This window comes from Pristis pectinata, chromosome 4 (assembly GCF_009764475.1).
Source record: "Pristis pectinata isolate sPriPec2 chromosome 4, sPriPec2.1.pri, whole genome shotgun sequence".
In the NCBI taxonomy this organism is placed as follows: domain Eukaryota; kingdom Metazoa; phylum Chordata; class Chondrichthyes; order Rhinopristiformes; family Pristidae; genus Pristis; species Pristis pectinata.
Window position 1 is genome coordinate 75,159,697 of NC_067408.1, and position 20,414 is coordinate 75,180,110.

General features: G+C 39.4%; 1 protein-coding gene across 4 annotated transcripts in view; it reads right to left on the reverse strand.

Moving 5' to 3' along the window:
• The window catches only part of ltn1 (listerin E3 ubiquitin protein ligase 1), a 99,390-nt gene that overhangs the window by 8,680 nt on the left and 70,296 nt on the right, over window positions 1-20,414 (reverse strand). For all 4 annotated transcript variants that reach the window (XM_052015152.1, XM_052015153.1, XM_052015149.1 and 1 more), the window contains exons 20-25: window positions 17,844-17,994; window positions 16,399-16,543; window positions 10,607-10,820; window positions 3,433-3,670; window positions 992-1,072; window positions 210-396 (exon numbers count right to left, since the gene is read on the reverse strand). In XM_052015152.1, coding sequence (XP_051871112.1) covers window positions 210-396; window positions 992-1,072; window positions 3,433-3,670; window positions 10,607-10,820; window positions 16,399-16,543; window positions 17,844-17,994 — 1,016 coding nt within the window. The remainder of the gene's footprint in view (window positions 1-209; window positions 397-991; window positions 1,073-3,432; window positions 3,671-10,606; window positions 10,821-16,398; window positions 16,544-17,843; window positions 17,995-20,414) is intronic.

Here is a 20,414-nt window from a genome sequence, read left to right on the forward strand (position 1 = left end):
TATGGTGTGAATTTTCCCTCCAGATTATAACAAGCAAAAAGCCCAACAAATTCTGGAAACATGACATTAAAATAGAGTTGGAAACACACAAGTTCATCAGCAACAACAAGGAAACAATCATGTGATTTATAATAATACACAATAATAATGTATTTATCAAACACAACAAGCATAATTTGCACTAAGGGCACTCCAATCCACATATGTACCTCAGATGGTGATGCCTTGAAAAATACGAGAAGCAATTTCCATGCAAGCAAGTACCCCAGGATACAATAGTAAGCTTCACTCAGTGGCTCAATATCTGTGTACTCCCCAACTGGAATGTTACTGAACATATTGTCCAAAACTTTCTCCTGAGCACTAATTACTGACATAAGTGCTGCAGGTGGTGATCTGAAGGGCAAAAAAGAAAAGTCTTAAGATAACTGATGTGAAGTATTTGATACAACAAACTTATCATACAACAAACATCATACAGCTGTAATTGATAATATTTATAATAAATTCTGCACTAATTCTGGGTTTAAAACTTACACAAGAAAATTAAGAAGCTCTAATAATTGTCAGTTTATTTACACATTGATATTTCATTATTTTATACAACTAATATATGAAATGAAAAGCCATTAGCAGTTTAGATCAATAAATCTAAAATATTATGGTTTATTATATATTACAATGTTCACAAAAATACAAAATATCCTGTTATTTTGTGTCTTTTAACTATCCTTTACATCAATACAGTGACTACTCAATCATAACAATATAAAATTCTGAATGAAGAAAAGTGTGTACTCATAGGGAAGTTCCATTGCATTGCAGATTAAAACACGTGTCATGAGTAAAGTTTGAAGTAATTTGAAGTACTACTAGAGTTCAAGTTCTTTCTTTGTCTATTACAAGGATTCCAAATAATGAAATATATTTAGGAGGTCAAAAAATTCTCTGTAAAAAAAAGTTACACATAATTCTTTAGATCATTACTTACAAACCATGTTCTTCGTCATTTCCACCATCATCATAAGATTTCAGATGTTCAATATCAAAAGCAGGCAGCTCTGGCATTAACCTGAAATTTAATAACCAGAAGCAAATTGGTCCAACGTGTTTTACTTTTGATTGTATTGCTAAAATGCATCATCTAATTTACAGTGCAAGCATCATCATCATCTTGGATTTGGAATTAAAACTGGTAGATGTACTGTGCCAAATATTACAAATATTTTTATATGGCCAAATTTTGTTTAAAAATTACTTTTATTTCCTTTCCTAAAACATAACATCAGACAGTTCATCCATGAAATTAATTACTATCCACATCACACTGGCATCTCAATACATGGAATGGTAGGGCATAATTCCACTCAGCCCAGAGATCACCCAAAATGAATTCTTAGTGTGGCTGACAGAAGGTGATCTCAGCAGAGAAAAGAAGATGGAAAATGACAATGGTTCAAAAGGCCATGCGGCCTCAGCCACAATTTGTAGTGATTATTAAACAGAAGGGAAGACAGTAATTTCTTTCCTTCTGCCCTACGTGTCTACAATTCATTCAGCATTTGTGGTGCCTCAGCTTTGAAGCAATGAGATTTTTGGAATGACTTGAAATGCAAAACGTTTGAATTATTTTTGTTTTATATTCTGCACATAAAAAACAAAGATGTACCAACATGGGCAGAAATTTTCTTCCAGACATAACACTCAACATGTTTTCCATCAGATCTTCTCAGTCTAGTTGAGCTGGAGGCTAGGACTTTCAGTTTTACACTGCATCCAGGTGATAGCAGAGATGGTTATTAATAAATATTTTAAGAACAGCCCACCTCTTAGCACTGTCTGGATTATTCTTCCAGTTTTAAAGCTGCACTGAGTTAACTGCAAAAGTGGCACAGTGGGTAAAAATCAATGTTTCATTCTTGTTCTCTTTTCATCTTGCCGAATTACAGGGCTATTCGTTTTGTTTTTTAAATTCATTTTCAGAACTTAGGCATCACTGGCAAGGCCAACATTTCTTTCCCATCGTTTGAGAAGGTGGTGGTGAGCTGCCTTTTTGCACCACTGCAGTCATTCTGGTGAAAGTTTTCCATCATGATGCTGCTGGAGAGGGCATTCTAGACCCACCAACAATTAAAGACCAGCATATATTTCTACGTCAGGATGATGCACTACTCAAATGGGAACCTGTAGATATTAGTGCTTCCATGTGCCTGCTGCCCTTGTTCTTCCTGGTGGGATTGTTTGCATTTTGGGTGCTGCTGTAATGGTCTAGGTGAGTAATTGCAGTGCAACTTGTAGATGGTACACACTGCAACCACTTTAACTTTAAGCACATAATCTGAAAATTATATATAAAAAGCATAGATCTGTTTTTCAGAGCCATTAACTGTTATACTTGTGTCAATATTTTTACTGTGCATTGCTCTATGGCTGCACTATTGCTGTCTTTCTGCCAGTATTGCTGAAAGCACAAACTACTAATAGCTCAAGAATGATCAAGGGAATCACTTCTCTTTAGTTTCAGGAAAGTGCACAGAGGAGAAAAGCAAACAGCAGCAATGGTAGCCCCAGTAATCCAGCAAGGCCCTGGATGCGTGTGATACATTTGTTCAGTGACGTTAAGGATATCCGTGTGTGCCCCTTAAAAAACTAGAAATTTAAAGTCCTGACCAGGCCAGTGTTTAGTCTGAAAGTGACAATATCATGTTGTATCATAAAATGTTAAAATACCCAATTACAATGTAGTAGCATGTGGTAAAATCGAATTTGAGCTGACAAGTAAATATTTGAAGTTATTCAACAGTGCCAGATTTGGAATTGCATTTCTTGTTCCTGGACAGAAGAAAAACATTTTTGAGAACAAGTGGAAAATGCCAAAATTTCTCACAAACAAGAGTTTCTAATCTTAAATGGACTTTAAAGACTCTTCCTAATGTGAGGGAAAAAAAAATCAAAGTGTCAATCTGTAGCATTCTTGAACACATCCCAACAATGATCCACAAATAAACTGCTTGAGCGTAAAATGGCATACAAGAAGAACATAATCTCAAATCAAGATTCCAGAAGATTAAGAGAGCTCTTCTAATTCTTCTAAACACATCATTTCAATTTAATTAGCAAACTGGAAACTCAATTGAAATAGATTCTATTTGTGCCAGCAGGTACACTGTTTCATTACTGGAATAAACACTTTTTCTTGTTTGCAGTATTGAGATTAAATACCGACTATAAAAATATGCAGAAATAATTTATCATTTTCACCACATGGCAGTAATCTGATTTGGTGGATATGTACTTACTATAGAAATCACCTGATTTTACTAAATGATATTGGCAGGTTTTTTTAAAAAGAAATAAGGTACTCAACCTGTTCCATTGCAAAAGACGAAAAATTTTCACAATTCCTATATTTAATATTGTTCATTTTCTTACTTGTATAACATATGATAGGCTGTGATTTGCACAGGCCTAGCCTTGGATAGTAGCAATGGTGCCAATGTGTTCATAATTGACTGAAGTTTATCAGGTAAATTAGTCTTCTGACCAGCAATAAATTTAGCTGGCAGATTGTGATTCATCAGCTGCTTCAGTGGAATCAGTGCAGAAGCTTCACCCAAGGCTGTTAGCAGGTGTACTGAGGTCGGAAGAAGAATAGTTCCTTTGAATTCAGCTGTAAAGAAAACAAAAAAAAATGTAACCTGGGAAAGTGGACCATATTAATTGAAGTAAAACATAACAAAACTGGAAATGCTCAGCAGGTCAGGCAGTATCTGTGTAGAGTGAAAACTACAGTATTGACCAAAGTGTTCCATTCTTGAATAGGAGAATCATTTTGGAAAAAAATGTTCATCATTCTTCAGTTCATATGATGGTACTTATTGCTGATTTTCTGCTTCTTCTTAACGGAAAGCATAGAGTTTCACTGAAAGCCATACTCAGCTTTCTCCTCTTAAAATAAGTATTTGTGTTTGGTTAAATTGTTAGCATTTGGTCTTGGTTTACACAAACAATAAACATCAAGTTATTGGTTTTAAAATCATTTACAATTTACTGTGCAAAGCATTGTGTAGTCAAAAATAAATGAGATTTTGAAAAAAAATCATTCTGAAGAAACAGAATTTAGGGATAACATCTGTAGTTTTCAATTAAAATTGTACAATTATCAAGCTTATACTTTATGTTCGATCCAACTAGTCTAGTGAATTTAGCATTTTAGTTATAAATAATAAAGAAATGAGAGGAATTTTTGCTATCCACTCAGTTAACTGCTTTTGCAATTTTTCCAAAGTCAGTGTTGCAATTATTTCTGTCCTTACTGTGCATCTTTGTATCAATTATCCATTTCCAAAGTGAAACTCTTAAATTGTCACAATACAACTGAAAACCACAGTGGTTGTACAGTGCAAAATTAACCTTCTGTTATTTTCAATCCATCATGCCCAAAATGTCCCAGAATCCACAGAATTAGGATTTCATTAAACCTACTTTGTGGAATGTGCTTTTTTATGTTATTGCTGATGAAGCACTAATAGTAAGTAGAAGATTTACACTATATCACAAGATACAGTGGCTTCCAACAAATCTTATAGCACCTCCATTGCTATGCTCATTTTGTTTTTACAAACAACAGGGCATTAGCACAGTAACTGCTCAGAGCACTTAAGGAAGGGAATAATGTGTAGTTCACATGAGAGGAGAATTATGCATACAACCAATACAGTTAGGACTTGTACTCTAAGGTAAGTATGCTATTAGCAGCTTCCAGTAATTGAAAAAATAAATGTTGGAAAATTGGAAAACAGATTAATTATAACCACTGGCTATACTTTAATTTTTTTTCTTCTATTAAAACCTGCCCAACTCTTTCTTGATCATCAAATTTGTTGTAATTTATTCCATATATTAACCACCTCCAGGGAAAAAAAGCACAGCTTGCTGGGAGATTCCAAACATTTGTATTGGTTTACAAATCAAGAACAAAGCAGCTTCAGAATATATTATCTGCCCTTTAATCATAGAGCAAACTCGAACTCTATTGTATTTATAATGCAATGCTTTAAGTTTGTAAATCTATTGAATTTTCTTCCTATGTTGACTCTTAAAATTCCTGCAATTTTCACTATAAAGTATGGGTATAACAATGTTGGAATTATAGTACAAAAACACTCCACTGGATCCAATTAGTCCATGGCAGCGTTTACCCTATAAGCAAGCAAATAGTTTGAATCATATTTACCTAACTTGTTCCCTTAACCCTTCATTGCCCTTTCCTTCATCCTCTGACAAGATAGTTGAGGATGAGAACTGTTACGGACTCAGTGAATGTCCCTTTAAGATAGAGAGAGAGTGTGTGTGTGTGTGTGTGTGTGTGGGGGGGGGGCGTGCTTACGTCAATAGAAGATAAAGGACGTAATGACATTGTTGAAGAAAGCAGAAGAAGAGAAAGAGAGAGAGAGAGAGAGAGAGAGAGAGAGAGAGAGAGAGTGTGAGAGACACCAGCCTGCTAGTTTTCTCTATCGATGGATGAGAAACTATAACTGTGTCTGCCACTGAAATCCATGAATGGAAATTGGAAGTAATCCGGTGGATTTCACTTTGTTGCTGACCTGTAGAAGGAAACAGGTATTTGTGTGGATGACCCCGATTCGGATGCTTTTTGGGGTGAGGAAGTCACTACCGAGTAAACACTGAAGTGTCGTTTGGGTTCCATCGTGGAACATTTGGATTTCGTATTTACTCTCTCTATGTTTCTCTACGTCTACGTCTTATCTTCAGACAACGGTGGTTGTTGAAGAAGCCCTTGCTCATGTTTCACCTTATGGCTTGCGGAACTGAACTTTAAGAACCATTCCTGAACTTGGAGTTTGGGACTTTGCCACACACACTCGAAGAGTCTAGTTTTAGGGGTTAATGTTCAAGGTTTAACATTTTTGAATTCTAACATACCAACATTTTTACTTTTATTTTACGTATTATCATAAGCAGTAATTAATAAAATAGTTTTTAACACTGAATCATGCTGTGTGTTTCTTTTGTTGCTGGTTCGTGACAGAACATACTAGACTACTAATCCAGAAACTTCAACTAACAATCCAGAGGTTCAAGTTCAAAGACAGTTGTTGAATATAAATTCAGTTAATAATTTGAAAAATTTAGTCTTGACAATGACAACAAACCTACCAGATTGTTGAAAAAAAAATCTGGTTTACCAATGCCTATCAGTTGTAGCATAACCACACCATTAAGAGAGAAAGAATAAATCAGATGAATCATACATCCTTGATAGCAACCAAATGTAAATATGGCTAAGTTGTTCTCTGACTGGTTTCCCCTTACAAAGTCTTCCTCACAAGCATCTGGTGACCAGTCTTTGGATTACAAGATCTCAAGCACAGAATAGCCAAGACTGATCTCATTTTGCTTGCAGAATCACTCCTTACCAACAACCTGTCTCCTCCATCACAATCCCTGGGTATATCCCATTCCATCAGTACTGCACATCAGTACAGAAATATATAGGCAAGAAGGAGTAGAGTCAAAGTTGTACAGCACAGAAACTGGCCCTCTGAACTTGTGCCTATCTGCACTGATCACATTTGCCTGCATTAGATCCAGACCTTGCCTTTTAAGTGCTTATCAAAAGGTCTCTTAAACACAGTGATTGCATCTGACTCATTTTACTTCAGACTTCCAGAATCTACAATTTTATGATTTTTGCCCTTTTCCATTTATTCCAGATGATATCAAGGAATAGCTGAGAGCACTGGATGCAGTGAAGGCTCTGGAATCATACAACATAAAGACCAAAGTAACGAAGATGTGCTCCAGAACTAGCCTACAGACAGGCTGTTCTGTTACAGATAAAATACTGGCATCTGCCAAAGAGCTGAATTAAAAGGCAAAATGAGAGTCATATTTTGTTACAACATAGGAGGCTACTCAGCACAACAAATCCACATCTGCTCTCAGAGCACAACCATCAGTCCCATCCCCCTATTTATCTCCTTGTAACCTATTCTCTCCTTCAAACTAGAACCCCCAGGGGAAATTCACACCATTGCAGGGAGAATGTGCAAACTCCACACAAAAGTTTGAATCGAACTCTGGTCACTGGAGCTGTAAGGCAGTAGTAGGACCTGAGGTGCCTCTGTGCCTCCCTAACGGCCAACTGTCCTTGATATTAAGGCAAGCTTTGACTGTCTGTGAGATCAAGGAGCCCTAGTAAAACTGAAGACAATGGACATCCTAGAGAAAACACTCCAATGGCTGGAATCATACCTTTTCAGAAAGATGGCTATGGTTGTTGGACATTAACCATCCAAGTCCCAGGACATCACTGCTGGAGTTGTTCAGGGCAGAGTCCTTGGCCCAACCACCTTCAGCTGTTTTAAAAACCTTCTCTCCATCGTATGGTCAGAAGCACAATATTCAATTCCATTTGTAATTCTTCAGCAAAGGATGCAGTCCTCGCTTGTATGCAACATTCAGGGTTGATAAGTGGTAAGGAACATTCACACCACAAAAGTGTCATGCAATGGTCATCTCCATCAAGTGAGAGTCTACTCACCCAGTTTTAACATTCAAAGGCAGCAGTTTAGAGCTTAGCTGAGTACCCCTCCGTTGACATCCTGGAGATCATCGTTGACCAAACCCAACAGAACTTGCCAGATAAATACAGTGACTGCTTGGTATCCCATTCAATATTCTAAACTTTAATTCCTTCCATTGATGCACCATAACTGCATTGTATACCATCCATAAAAAAGACTGCAGTCACTCATCTAAGCTACTCCGAAAGCACCTGACAACCAGTGACCTCTACCAGGAGGAAGACATGGGCAGCAGGTGCATGGGAACACTACCTCCTGAACGTTCCCCTCCAAGTTACATACTAACTTCATTTTGAAAGTGCATCATTCTGTTCCCTCATCATATTGGGTCTAAATCGTGGAACTATGATTCAAATGGGAGTATCTTCACTAAATGCACATAACCAGAAAAATGAATACATAAAATAAAAAATGCAAAGGCCCAATGCTTTGCAGGTATGTTATTTTTCTTGATGCTCCCTCCTTCTAGCCACAATGCCATTTTCTAGCCAATAAACTGGACAGGTAACTGATTTACAGCCATCCACTATGGCTAGTTTCACTGGTCACTGGCAGTAATGCAAAAGAGATAAAGTAACTTGGTTTCTCTGCAGGTATCAGTATCCTAGCCACTCCTTTTGACGTGGTTTTAAATCATGGATTCACCAGCCGTCTTAGTTAGACTCAGAAGAACCTGCACCCATCTGAAGATCAGAAGGACACTGGCCAATATTTATCCTGGTGCTTTGACCTTTACTGATCCATCAATTATCATCTGTTAAAACAGATTAATTGGTCATTTATCTTCTTGTTTGTTTCTTGGACCTTTTGAAGAAGTTGGCTACCAAATTTCACAGATTACAATTACCAAACTTCAAAAAGTATTTCATTAGCTGTAAAGCACTTTTCTGCCACCCAAGGTGAGCATGGCACTACACAAAAGTTTTCTCTTGCACTATCGTGTACAGTTTTGTGACCCACTCAAGAAATTTATTTAAAGCTGCATGTGGGAGTTGCAATAAAGCCAGCCAGAGTAGAAATAGGGTAAATCCCCTGTCAATTAAGCTTGGTGACCACACTGTTGTATGTGTTAGATGATTTTATGCATATAATTTGTATGGATTTACCCATAACTCACTGTGTGTTTCTGGTGAATTATCCTGCTTTCACTAGAAACTGCTGCTTTTTCCTCTGTTCATTAAATAGGCTGTTTCTGAGTAATTAATTTTGTTTGCTATGAATCACTCACTTCACTCCACTTCCAATATGTACGTTGGCTGACACACTGAACAATACATTTCATGTTAAGTCAATATGATCACCTCATAGAATGGTACAACACTGATAGGTCTTGCAACCTATTTTTCCTGTGTCAGTCTTTTCAAATAGTTCTCCTATTGGTCATATTTATCTGCTCTTTCACACAGCCTTTTAAATTCCCTTTTGAAAGTGAGTGAATCTACTTTCTCCCATACATACAAGCACTGTATTCCATAACATAACAGGCTGACGTGTTAAAAAAAAACTGTTTTCTCATAACTCCTCTGGCTCTTTGGCCAAGTAAATAAATCTGTGGCCATTGGCTGAAAGCTGTTTTACCATTGGGAAGAGTTTTTCTTTACATAAGTCATCAAACCTCCTCTTAACCCTCTCCAGGAGAGGACAAATCCAGTTTCTTTCTCCAAGTAATTGAAGTCTTTCTGGTTCAGTTCTAGTAAATCATTTCTGCACACTCTGGAGACACTGATATCCTTTAAGGATATCATTGTCCATTTTTCTTGGAGCTCATTTTTGAATCACTCTAATCAATGGATGTGATCAAAGTCACAGATGTCATCCTCCGATTATAATGATGGTGAAATGCCCCTGTTCATCCCCTTGAACTGTGTAGAGACTTTGACATAGCAGAGCACACTATCTTCCTCCAACATTTCCCCAGCATCATCAGGTGGGTGGGACTGTACTTGGTAGTTTTAGTTGTACTCAGAGAATCACCTGTAAAAGTTGTTTTTCTGCCCCGGACAGTTATTTTTGGTGCTCTGACAAGGATCCATATTTGGCTATCTCTTATTTCATATCCAGATATTGCCCTTTGGTAACATTTCCAGTCTCTCTCCAGCCCTTCAGAACTCTTAGCTTCTCCCTCGGAGAATGATAACCAACATCAGGGTCTGAGATCAAGTGAGGCCCTGGCACATGAGAGGGTTTCACCTCACCATGGTGGGAGACTAAAAGTAAAAACAAACCAAAATTGACAGCATGAACAACAACACTAGTCCAGGGAGAATTAGGGGTGAAGATTTGCAGTCAGGGAAGCAACTCAATTTGATATGGCTGCAATAAGAGTCCTCCTTTGATCAGCAGCCACAGCCTCATTCCACAACATGGTGCAGCATTTCAAAGTTTACCACAGCTTTATGTTTACACCACCAAATGCTGCTTTAATGGTCTTTGGGCCTGTCTGGGGATTCCTGGCCTCACCCCTGACTCTCTGTTGGCTAAACAGGAAAAATTACATTCTGTATCAAAATCGTATTGGGCAGTCAAGTTTCCTCTTGGGCATGAGAAATTCTGCACAGTATGGGACTGTTGGCAACCCTGCTCAGAGGCGAGAGTACAACCAACTGAACAACAGCTGAAAACTATCAGTTTTCTGATGGAAACGTTAGGCTGACATGCAAAAAATCTTGCAACTGAAAATGTATGTCCTTAAGATACAATGTATATTTTGCACTTTTTTTGATCCTAATTCAAAAAATAGGTGAAAAAAATGCCTAAGAGCCTCAGCACAGTATTTTTACATGGTGCAAAAAGATAGCAGTACTTACAAGACAAGTATGATACTCCACACTTACAACATGCATTCATTCCCATGCCACACAGAAAGGAATTAAATAGGAAAAAGTCATAGAATCATTCTTCCGGTATACACAATATCTCTATTACAGAATCTATGTTTCACTAAAGCATTTTCCTTCTTGCCACTGGAGTTCAGAAGTGTGAAAATACTTCATTACCTGCAATTTTTAAAAACAGAGGTAACAGTTGGCTGTAGGCTCCTTCTACAAAGAAGTTGTTCCATTCGTTCAGAAGATTAGCAGGAAGAGCTTTACTTATTTCTGGTGTTAAAGTCTGAAACATGTAGCTAAGATCTGACAGCATGCCACAGCACTGACAAACAAAATGCAGCATCAGGGGCTTGGAATCAAGTGATACAGTATTACTACAAGTCTGAAATAAAGAGGATAACAGGAAAAAAAAATTAGTACAGGATGGTAAACTGCCATTCTAATCTATTTGCAAATACAGCCATAGCATCTTGAAAAGTTAACAAGATACAAGTACAAATTTCATACATTGAATCCAGAAAATGACAGAGGTAAAAGAAAGAAAAGCACAACAGAATGTACATTTTATTTGAAACACCATATACTACCCAGTATTAATTCAATAGCCTTTGTAAAACAAACATCATTCCTGTTCTTGAATGAGAAATTTATTGATAATTTAACCTTTAAAGAAAAGGACAGCTTACACATTAGAAACTTAACATTTCTAATACTGATAATAAAGATCCTTCTGCTGCCCCAACTTCTAAATGCATCCCTAATAAATACAATGACTGCCACAATCCTGCCCAATTGCCTCCTAGAATTTCTCTTTTACCTGTATTAGTTTTCATTATATTCAAATTTTCATATGCTTTTTGTATGAAAAAGCACAAGTGTAGGGAAGCTGGACATAACATACTATCTAAACTCGTTTTTTTTTTGCCTTTCTGCATAAATTAATCTTAATATGGTGAGCGAAGAAACCTAAATGAGATTACATAACAAACTCTAGTTGGGGGAGGAAGACAGGATATTATGATTGCGATGTTCAAGTTCAATAACCCCTCATCTCTGATCAGTCCTCAGGTACAAAGAGAAAGTGTCAGAAGTTTGCAATAGGAAGAGAGAGCTAGATGAAATCCCTCCATTAATGTTGCACTCTCACATCTTGCTTGACATCCAAAAGGAGGATTATTGATGGTATGTTGAAATAAGAACACTTATGTACCCAAGGGAAGTTAGACAATCCTCAGATCAAAACTGATCATGTATTTGTCAGCAGCTCAGATGGTCAATTGTTAGTTGTTCTTCTCAATTTCTGATATGACTTAAAAGCTTAAGTCTGTTAGAACTCTGATATGGTAAATAGTTCAGATTTTGCAATTAATGGCAAACAAACAATATTTGCTATTCATTACGCTTTCTGCTTAAGAATTTACATGAGCTTTTCCATCCATAATTCTTGGAACCCCCTCTAGAAGTGATCTAAATGTGTGCTTAAAAAGCAAACAGCCTTGAGAGCGGGCAGCGTCGGAGCGGGCAGCGGAGTGAGTAGCAGCAGAGTGTTCTGGGCTTTGGCTCAAGGGGCTTCGGCGCGAAGGGGCAAGGAGGGTAAGTAACTGGTAAGTAGGTAAAGGCAAGGTTTAGCTTTTGGTCATTATAGATTTGTAGGTGGGACTAACTAGGGAAAAAAAAAGGTAGTCAGATGGAGGACATGGTGGTGTGCTGCAGCTGTTTGATGTGGGAACTCGTGGACCTTGCTGCGGTCCAAGATGGCCACATCTGCAGTAAGTGCTTGAGGCTGGACGAACTTCGGCTCAGAGTTGATGAGCTGGAGTCGCAGCTACAAACACTGCGCAGCATAAGGGAGGGAGAGAGATTTGTAGACACGGTGCATCAGGTGACAGTCACTCCCCTTAGGGTAGGTACATCTGAGGTTCAGGAGGCAGATAGAATGGTGACGGTCAGGGGAGGGAAGAGGAAGAAGAAGTCAGGCAGGCAGACAGGACAGAGAGCCCCGGAGGCTGTTCCCCTCAGTAACAAGTTTTCTGCCTTGGAAGCTGTTGAGCGGGATGACCTGCAGGGGCCTAGCTGCAGTTACCAGGTCTCTGGCACTGGGACTGGTACTGCTGCTCAGAAGGGAAGGGTGGGAAAGAGACATGCAGTAGTGATAGGGGACTCGATAGTCAGGGAAACAGACAGGAGGTTCTGTGGCAGTGAGCATGAATCCCGGATGGTATGTTGCCTCCCAGGTGCCAGGGTCCGGGATGTCACTGATCGGGTCCGCAGAATTCTTGAGTGGGAGGGAGAGCAGCCAGAGGTTGTGGTCCATATTGGCACCAATGACATAGGTAGGAAGGGGGGTGAGGTCCTGAAGAGTGAGTTCAGGGAGCTAGGCAGAAAATTGAGGAACAGGACCTCAAGGGTAGCAATCTCGGGATTGCTGCCAGTGCCACGTGATAGTGAAGGTAGGAATAGGAGGAGGTGGCAGATAAATGTGTGGCTGAGAAGTTGGTGCAGGAGGGAGGGTTTTAGATTTCTGGATCATTGGGATCTCTTCTCGGGAAGATGGGACCTGTAGAGAGAGGACGGGTTACACCCGAACCAGAAGGGGGCCAATATCCTTGCGGCGAGATTTGCTAGGGTGGTACAGGAGGGTTTAAACTAGTTTGTGAGGGGGAAGGGAACCGGAGGAGTAGGTCAGAGGAAGAAGGGAATGGGGAAAAGTTAGATCAAACAGGCAGAGAGGCTTTGGGGAAGGAGAAGCAGAATACAGGCTGTAAAAGTAGTAAGATAGATGGACTGAAGTGTGTTTACTTAAATGCAAGAAGTGTCAGGAATAAGGGGGATGAACTGAGGGCTTGGATAAGTACGGGGGACTATGATATCGTGGCTATTACTGAGACGTGGCTGACGTCAGGAGAGGAGTGGATATTGAATATTCCTGGTTTTCGGTGTTTTAAGAGGGATAGGGAAGGGGGGGAGAAGAGGGGGAGGGGTGGCGATACTGGTCAGGGACACTGTTACGGCTGTGGAAAAGATGGATGTTGTAGAAGGATCATCTCTAGAGTCCGTATGGGTGGAGTTAAGGAACAAGAAAGGAGCAGTTACTCTACTAGGAGTATTCTATAGGCCCCCCGGTAGCAGTAGAGATATAGAGGAGCAGATTGGCAGGCAGTGTTTGGAGAGAAGCAGAAATAACAGGGTTATTATAATGGGAGACTTCAACTTCCCAAATATAGACTGGAACCTGCTTAGTGCCAAAGGTTTAGATGAGACAGAATTTGTTAAGTGTGTCCAGGAGGGATTCCTGACGCAGTATGTTGACAGGCCGACTAGAGGGAATGCCATGTTAGATCTAGTTTTAGGAAATGAACCGGGACAGGTGAAGGATCTATTGGTGGGTGAGCATTTGGGGGACAGTGACCATTGCTCCATAACCTTTAAAATTGTCATGGACAGGGACAGGTGCAGACAGGACAAGAAGTTTTTCAATTGGGGAAGGGCTAACTACGAGGCTATAAGGAGAGAACTTGGGAGTGTAAATTGGGATGTCCTTTTTGAAGGAAAATGTACCATGGGGATGTGGTCGATATTCAGGGATCTTATGCAGGATGTTAGAGATAAATATGTCCCGGTGAGGCAGAGAAGGAATGGCAGGGTGAAGGAACCGTGGGTGACGAGAGAGGTGGAACGACTTGTTAGGGAGAAGAAGGTAACATACGTGAGGTATAAGCAGCAAGGTTCAGACAGGGCCCGTGAGGAATATAGGGTAGCGAGGAAGGAACTTAAGAAAGGGCTGAGGAGAGCTAGAAGGGGACATGAAAAGGCTTTGGCTAGTAGGGTTAAGGAAAATCCCAAGGCCTTTTTCAAGTACGTGAAGGGTAGGAGGATGGCTAGGGTGAAGGTAGGTCCGATTAAGGACAAAGGTGGGAGAATTTGCCTGGAGGCGGCAGAAGTGGGAGAAGTTCTCAATGAGTACTTCTCTTCGCTATTCACCAGGGAGAGGGGTCTTGATGATGCGGAAGGGAGTGCTGGTAGGGGTAATGTTCTCGAGGTTGTTGACATCAAGAGAGAGGATGTGTTGAAGTTGTTAAATAATATTAAGACAGATAAATCTCCGGGGCCTGACGGGATTTTCCCCAGGCTGCTTCGAGAGGCTAGGGAGGAGATTGCTGAACCGCTGGTAAGGATCTTTGAGTCCTCGTTGTCTACGGGGGTGGTGCCGGAGGATTGGAGGGTTGCGAATGTGGTCCCCTTGTTCAAAAAAGGTGATAGGGATAGGCCAGGGAATTATAGACCGGTGAGTCTCACGTCTGTGGTGGGTAAGCTGTTAGAAAGGATTCTAAGGGATAGGATTTATGAACACCTTGAGAATCATGGACTGATTAGGGACAGCCAGCATGGCTTTGTGAAGGGAAGATCTTGCCTCACAAGCCTGATAAGAATTCTTTGAGGACGTGACCAGGAAGATTGATGAGGGCAGTGTGGTGGATGTGGTTTACATGGATTTTAGTAAGGCGTTTGATAAGGTTCCTCATGGTAGGCTTCTTCAGAAGGTCAGAGGCCGAGGGATCCAAGGAAGCTTGGCTGTGTGGATTAGGAATTGGCTTGCATGTAGAAAGCAGAGGGTTGTGGTGGAGGGAGTGCCCTCGGATTGGAAGGCAGTGACTAGTGGTGTCCCGCAGGGATCGGTTCTGGGACCTCTACTTTTTGTGATATTTATAGATGACTTAGATGAGGGGGTGGAGGGCTGGGTTAGTAAGTTTGCGGACGACACTAAGATAGGCGGTGTTGTGGATAGTGTGGAGGGTTGTCGGAGCTTACAGAGGGATATTGATAGGATGCAGAGCTGGGCTGACAAGTGGCAGATGGAGTTCAATCCGGAGAAGTGTGAGGTGGTACACTTTGGAAGGACAAACTCCAGGGCAGAGTACAGGGTAAACGGCAAGGTACTTGGCAGTGTGGAGGAGCAGAGGGATCTGGGGGTTCATATTCACAGTTCGTTGAAAGTTGCCTCACAGGTGGAAAGAGCAGTTAAGAAGGCCAATGGGATGTTGGCTTTCATAAGTCGCAGGATTGAGTTTAAGAGCCGCGAGGTTATGATGCAGCTTTACAAAACTCTAGTTAGGCCACACTTAGAGTACTGTGTTCAGTTCTGGTCGCCTCATTATAGGAAGGATGTGGAGGCGTTGGAGAGGGTGCAGAGGAGATTTACCAGGATGCTGCCTGGATTGGAGAGTATTGAATATGAGGAGAGGCTTAAGGTGCTAGGGCTTTATTCACTGGAAAGGAGGAGGATGAGAGGAGACATGATAGAGGTATATAAAATGTTGAGAGGAATAGATAGAGTAGACAGTCAGCGCCTCCTTCCCAGGGCACCAATGCTCAAGACGAGAGGTCATGGCTTTAAGGTTATGGGTGGGAGGTTCAGGGGAGATGTCAGAGGGAGGTTTTTCACCCAAAGAGCGGTTGGTGCATGGAATGCACTGCCTGGGGTGGTGGTGAAGGCAGATACATTGAACAGGTTCAAGAGCTGGTTGGATAGGCATATGGAGGAACGTGAGATAGAGGGATATGCGGGAGGAAGGGGTTAGGTAGTGTGAGGGTGGTCTGATGGACGGCACGACACGGTGGGCCGAAGGGCCTGTTTTGTGCTGTATGGTTCTATGGAAATTAAATTTTGGAAAAAATGAGATTTCACACCCGTAGCAGTATAGCAAAGGTTTTGTGGGAGCAAGACAGCAACTGACCATGTTTAACTGTACTTGCCAATTTACTAATTAATAACAGTGAATCCTGAGAATCTGTTATTCCTACAGTGTAATCCAGACAATGTTTATTTGTCTTCCTTAAAGTTACCAAGATGTTAATGAACAAGGAAATCAGCTATATATTCTGTAATTAGTCCAGTTAAAAGACCATAATGTCATAATTTTTATTTGAGTAGCAATCTGTTTTCTTATTCTAAAACTCACCTCCAACCACATCAAAGTGGAACACATGATGAAGTCCCACTGTTCATTTGTTAGTAAAGTTGGTAAATATTTGATCAACAGTTTCAGAAAGCGTAGAGTTTCCACATTGATTCCAAGCAAATGAGGTTCTGGATTTTTTAAAGTGCTAGAGAGAAAGCAGAGATGTTAAAAAGATTTTAAAAATCTATTAAACCACCTAAACCACAGAATCAAAGCACCATCATACATTTTAAAGTGATTAGATCATGCTTTCATTCAAATATCGGTAACGATACACTCTCTGAATTACTCATCATTGTAAATAAAAAGATAACCGTACCAAAAATTAAACTGTTTTTATTAACTTTATAAACATTTCCATCATTTCTTGCACAATTCTTTAAGCTGGAGGGCAGAGGCTATCAGTGCTGAACTGAAACCAATAGGCATGAAGTATGCAAAGGGATATTTTATCTGTTTAAAGATTCCCTCTGTTATTTTAGGAAGAGAGTAAAAGAAATAGAATAAAGTTTAAAACAAGAAATGAGGACGTTTACATTTTAAAATTTTCATTTGAAACCTCAGGAATTTCTGTGACAATAAATGGAGAAAATATATAGGTCAAACAGCTGCTAATTTCCATTGGATTTCTCTTTGGTTCACTCCTTGCAGGTATTATTCACAACACTATACATGTTCACCAGAACTGCTTTTCTTTTGTGCTCTCAAGTAACAATAATAGACTGAGTTTTGAAGGGATGAATGCTTACTTTGGATATTGTAAAGTGTGGCCCTTTTGGTCTGACATCTTGTGCTATTAACATCCATACATGTAGATTACTTAAAACTTATGTGATTTATATACCAATTGTAATCTCAAATCCAAATCAGACAGAACATTACCTAGGCTGAAGGTACCATTATTTGGCTGAGAAAATAAAGCAAGGTCCTGTCAGCCTTCTCAAGTGGATATTACAGATTTGAGAGGAAGTTCTCCAACAGTCCTCAGTCTTCCTCAACCAAAATCACCACAAGGACTCAAACTAATCAGGGTATTAATGACACAGAAGAGGAAGCTTATCTTTAAATAGAATCTTTCACCACTTTATCCTAAAGTGCCTTCCAGTTAATTAAGTACTTTTGAAATGTACTTGCAATTGTCAAGCAAGAAGATGCTGCATTTTCGACCATAATATCAATCACTTAACATTAACAGCAATCTAATATTGATTGTTTATTATAACATTCATTCATCATCAAGTATTTTGTTACTATCCAAAATCAAAAACAATTAATATACATAAAGCATACTGTTTTTGATATGTTGTTTTGTCAAATTATTAACTATATCTAAAACATCAGACAAACTTTTACAACTGGCCACAAATCAATGCTTTTGGGTTGTACAATGTCTTCAACCAAAAATAAAACGAATAAAAAGCAAAAACTTAGAAAATTCATCTTACCAGTCAAACAAAAATATTTGTTCGTCATGATTTCTCCATCCCATGATTATATTTAACACATCTATAAACAGTTGATCATCTAGAATGTGATCACCCTCATTGATTCCTTTCTTTGAGTAGCTATTTATAATGGTGAGGCTTCCAAACCCTCCTATGAAGTGAATTGAAACAGAATACACTTTATACCAGTGATTATCAAGCTAAAGATATACGTTCACAATAAAATTGCATTAAAAAAAAATTAAATCATTGAGGGAACTGAAACATGAAGTTTAAGTTAGAGCACTATACTTTAGAAATGATGTAAAGGTCCTAAAGAGGTTGCAGAAAAGAGTTACTCAAATGGTTCCAGGGAAAAGAGATTTCAGCTAATAGATTGGTCTGGTGCAAAGGCAGCATGTAGGACTTTTGGTAGATAGGCACAAGATCTTGACTGGTTTTAGAAAAGATAAATAGAAGAAAGATGGTTCCATTCATGGCAAAGGCACAGATTTAAAATTCAGGGAAAAAGACACAGGAGGATCTGAGGAATGTTTTGTACTCTAATACCAATTAGTATCTGGAATTCACTTCCTGTAAAGATGGAAGTAAAAGAATCAAAACAGAGCCTTCAAAAGGAAACTGGACAGACACTTGAGAAGTAACAATGGTTCCATTCCTTCTCTCTGATTGGTTGCATCACAGCCTACTACAACAATTCCAATGCACAGGAATGCAAGAGACATAGCCCAGTCCATCAAGGGCACAGCCCTCCCCACCACTGACAGCATCTCCAGGACGCGCTGCCTCAAGAAGGCAACATATATCATCAAGGATCCCCACCATCCAGGTCATGCCCTCTTCTTGCTGCTACCATTCAGGCAGGAATTACAGAATCTTTAAGTCCCATACCATCAGATTCAGGAACCACTACTTTCCTACAACCATCAGGTTCATGGATGTACCTGCACAACCCTAACCCTACATCAGCAATGGAACACTGCAGACTTCTTGCAATACCACTGTCTTCAATTGTGCCTTTGTGCGAAAGCAAGACCTTAGTGCAAATAAAAGTCTTTTTTTCCCCCACTGTATGTAATAATTTTATGTATCAGTTATGCTTAATTTATATTTTGTGTTTTGTCTGTATTTATGCGCCTGTGATGCTGCTGCAAGCAAGTTTTTCCATTGTACTTGTACTTCACCATACTCGTGCACATGACAATAAATTTGACTTGACTTGCTCTGCAAGGAACCTCCATACACATAATAGGCTTAATTTTCTCTCTCTATGCCATAACAATTCTATGATTCTGAAGATGTTTTGTTTCACAGATGGAAGTGTTAAATTTTTTAAAGATGAAACTCCTGATATATTCAGAACTGGGAGGAATATGATAATTACTCATTATGGAAACATGTGCAAGGATTAAGCAAAATGCATGGCTCAAAATGAGACTACAGATTTATGGAAATCATCAAAAATGTCTTCATAATACTTTAAAAAGACCATTGGAGAGCCCCATAAGAGTATTAACATAATGAAGAGAGAAGAAAAGAAATCTGTAGTTATTGGAGAGAAATGGCAGAATTTGCATAAGTGCTTAATTACCTATGCTTTAATAATAAATATAAACCAAATTAACAACTTTAAATGTAAATATATAGTGTAACTAATTAATTAAAATTCATTATAGTCCACCCACTAATCCTATTGAAGACTCTGGTGATTTTGCTAGTTCTCAAAATAAGTTTCCGCCAGCTATAAATGAAAGCAGTATAAAATACCGGATTGGGAGCACAGCCAATGTGTTGGTTCTGCAGCATGTTGGAATATGTGAATATTGAGACTGTTTCAGATGGCTACACATATGAAAAATACCTCTACCTTGAAGCATATTAGCTCAGAGCCACTGAGCTTGAGTGCAAGTTACAGACCTTTTGATATGAAATACAAGGGGAGCAATATTTGGCTAATTTGCTCTGGTCATTTGGTCTGGTCAGTAATGCTAGATGCAAGAATTGGAGTATGCGTCTGTTAATCAGCAGGATTTGGGGACCAAGGGAAGGCACAGAAGGATCCTGACTCTATCTAGTAGAAATGATGTGCTTACTATCTGTATAAATGTGGCAGAAAGCTGCAGGCTGAATAGCGAGATGCTGACCTTGGCACATAAGTCAGGAGATAGACAACATCCTCTGCAGCCATCAATGCAAGTCCAGGAAGGAGTGCTGATCATCTGTTCCCGGTACTAGATATCTCAAATTATCCAGAGAAGAATTGGGAATGAGATTCATTTGTCATAAACTGGGACAGGATCAATGGCATGGAAATGAAATGGAAGGAAGTCCTGTTAAGGGAGTATTGGGAATAAACGGACTAAAATCAAAAGGACTCCAAGGGTGGTAATTGTTAGCTGAGCCACATCTTAATTCCTAAGACAAAGAGAGCTAAACATGTGCCAGAAATGGAAAGGAGGGTTGATTTTATGGAGCACTGGAATTACTACAGGTGGTGCAGTGAAACAATTGCTAAGACAGGATCCATCTGAAAGAGAATGACATCAAGATTTCAGAGGAAAGATTAAATAA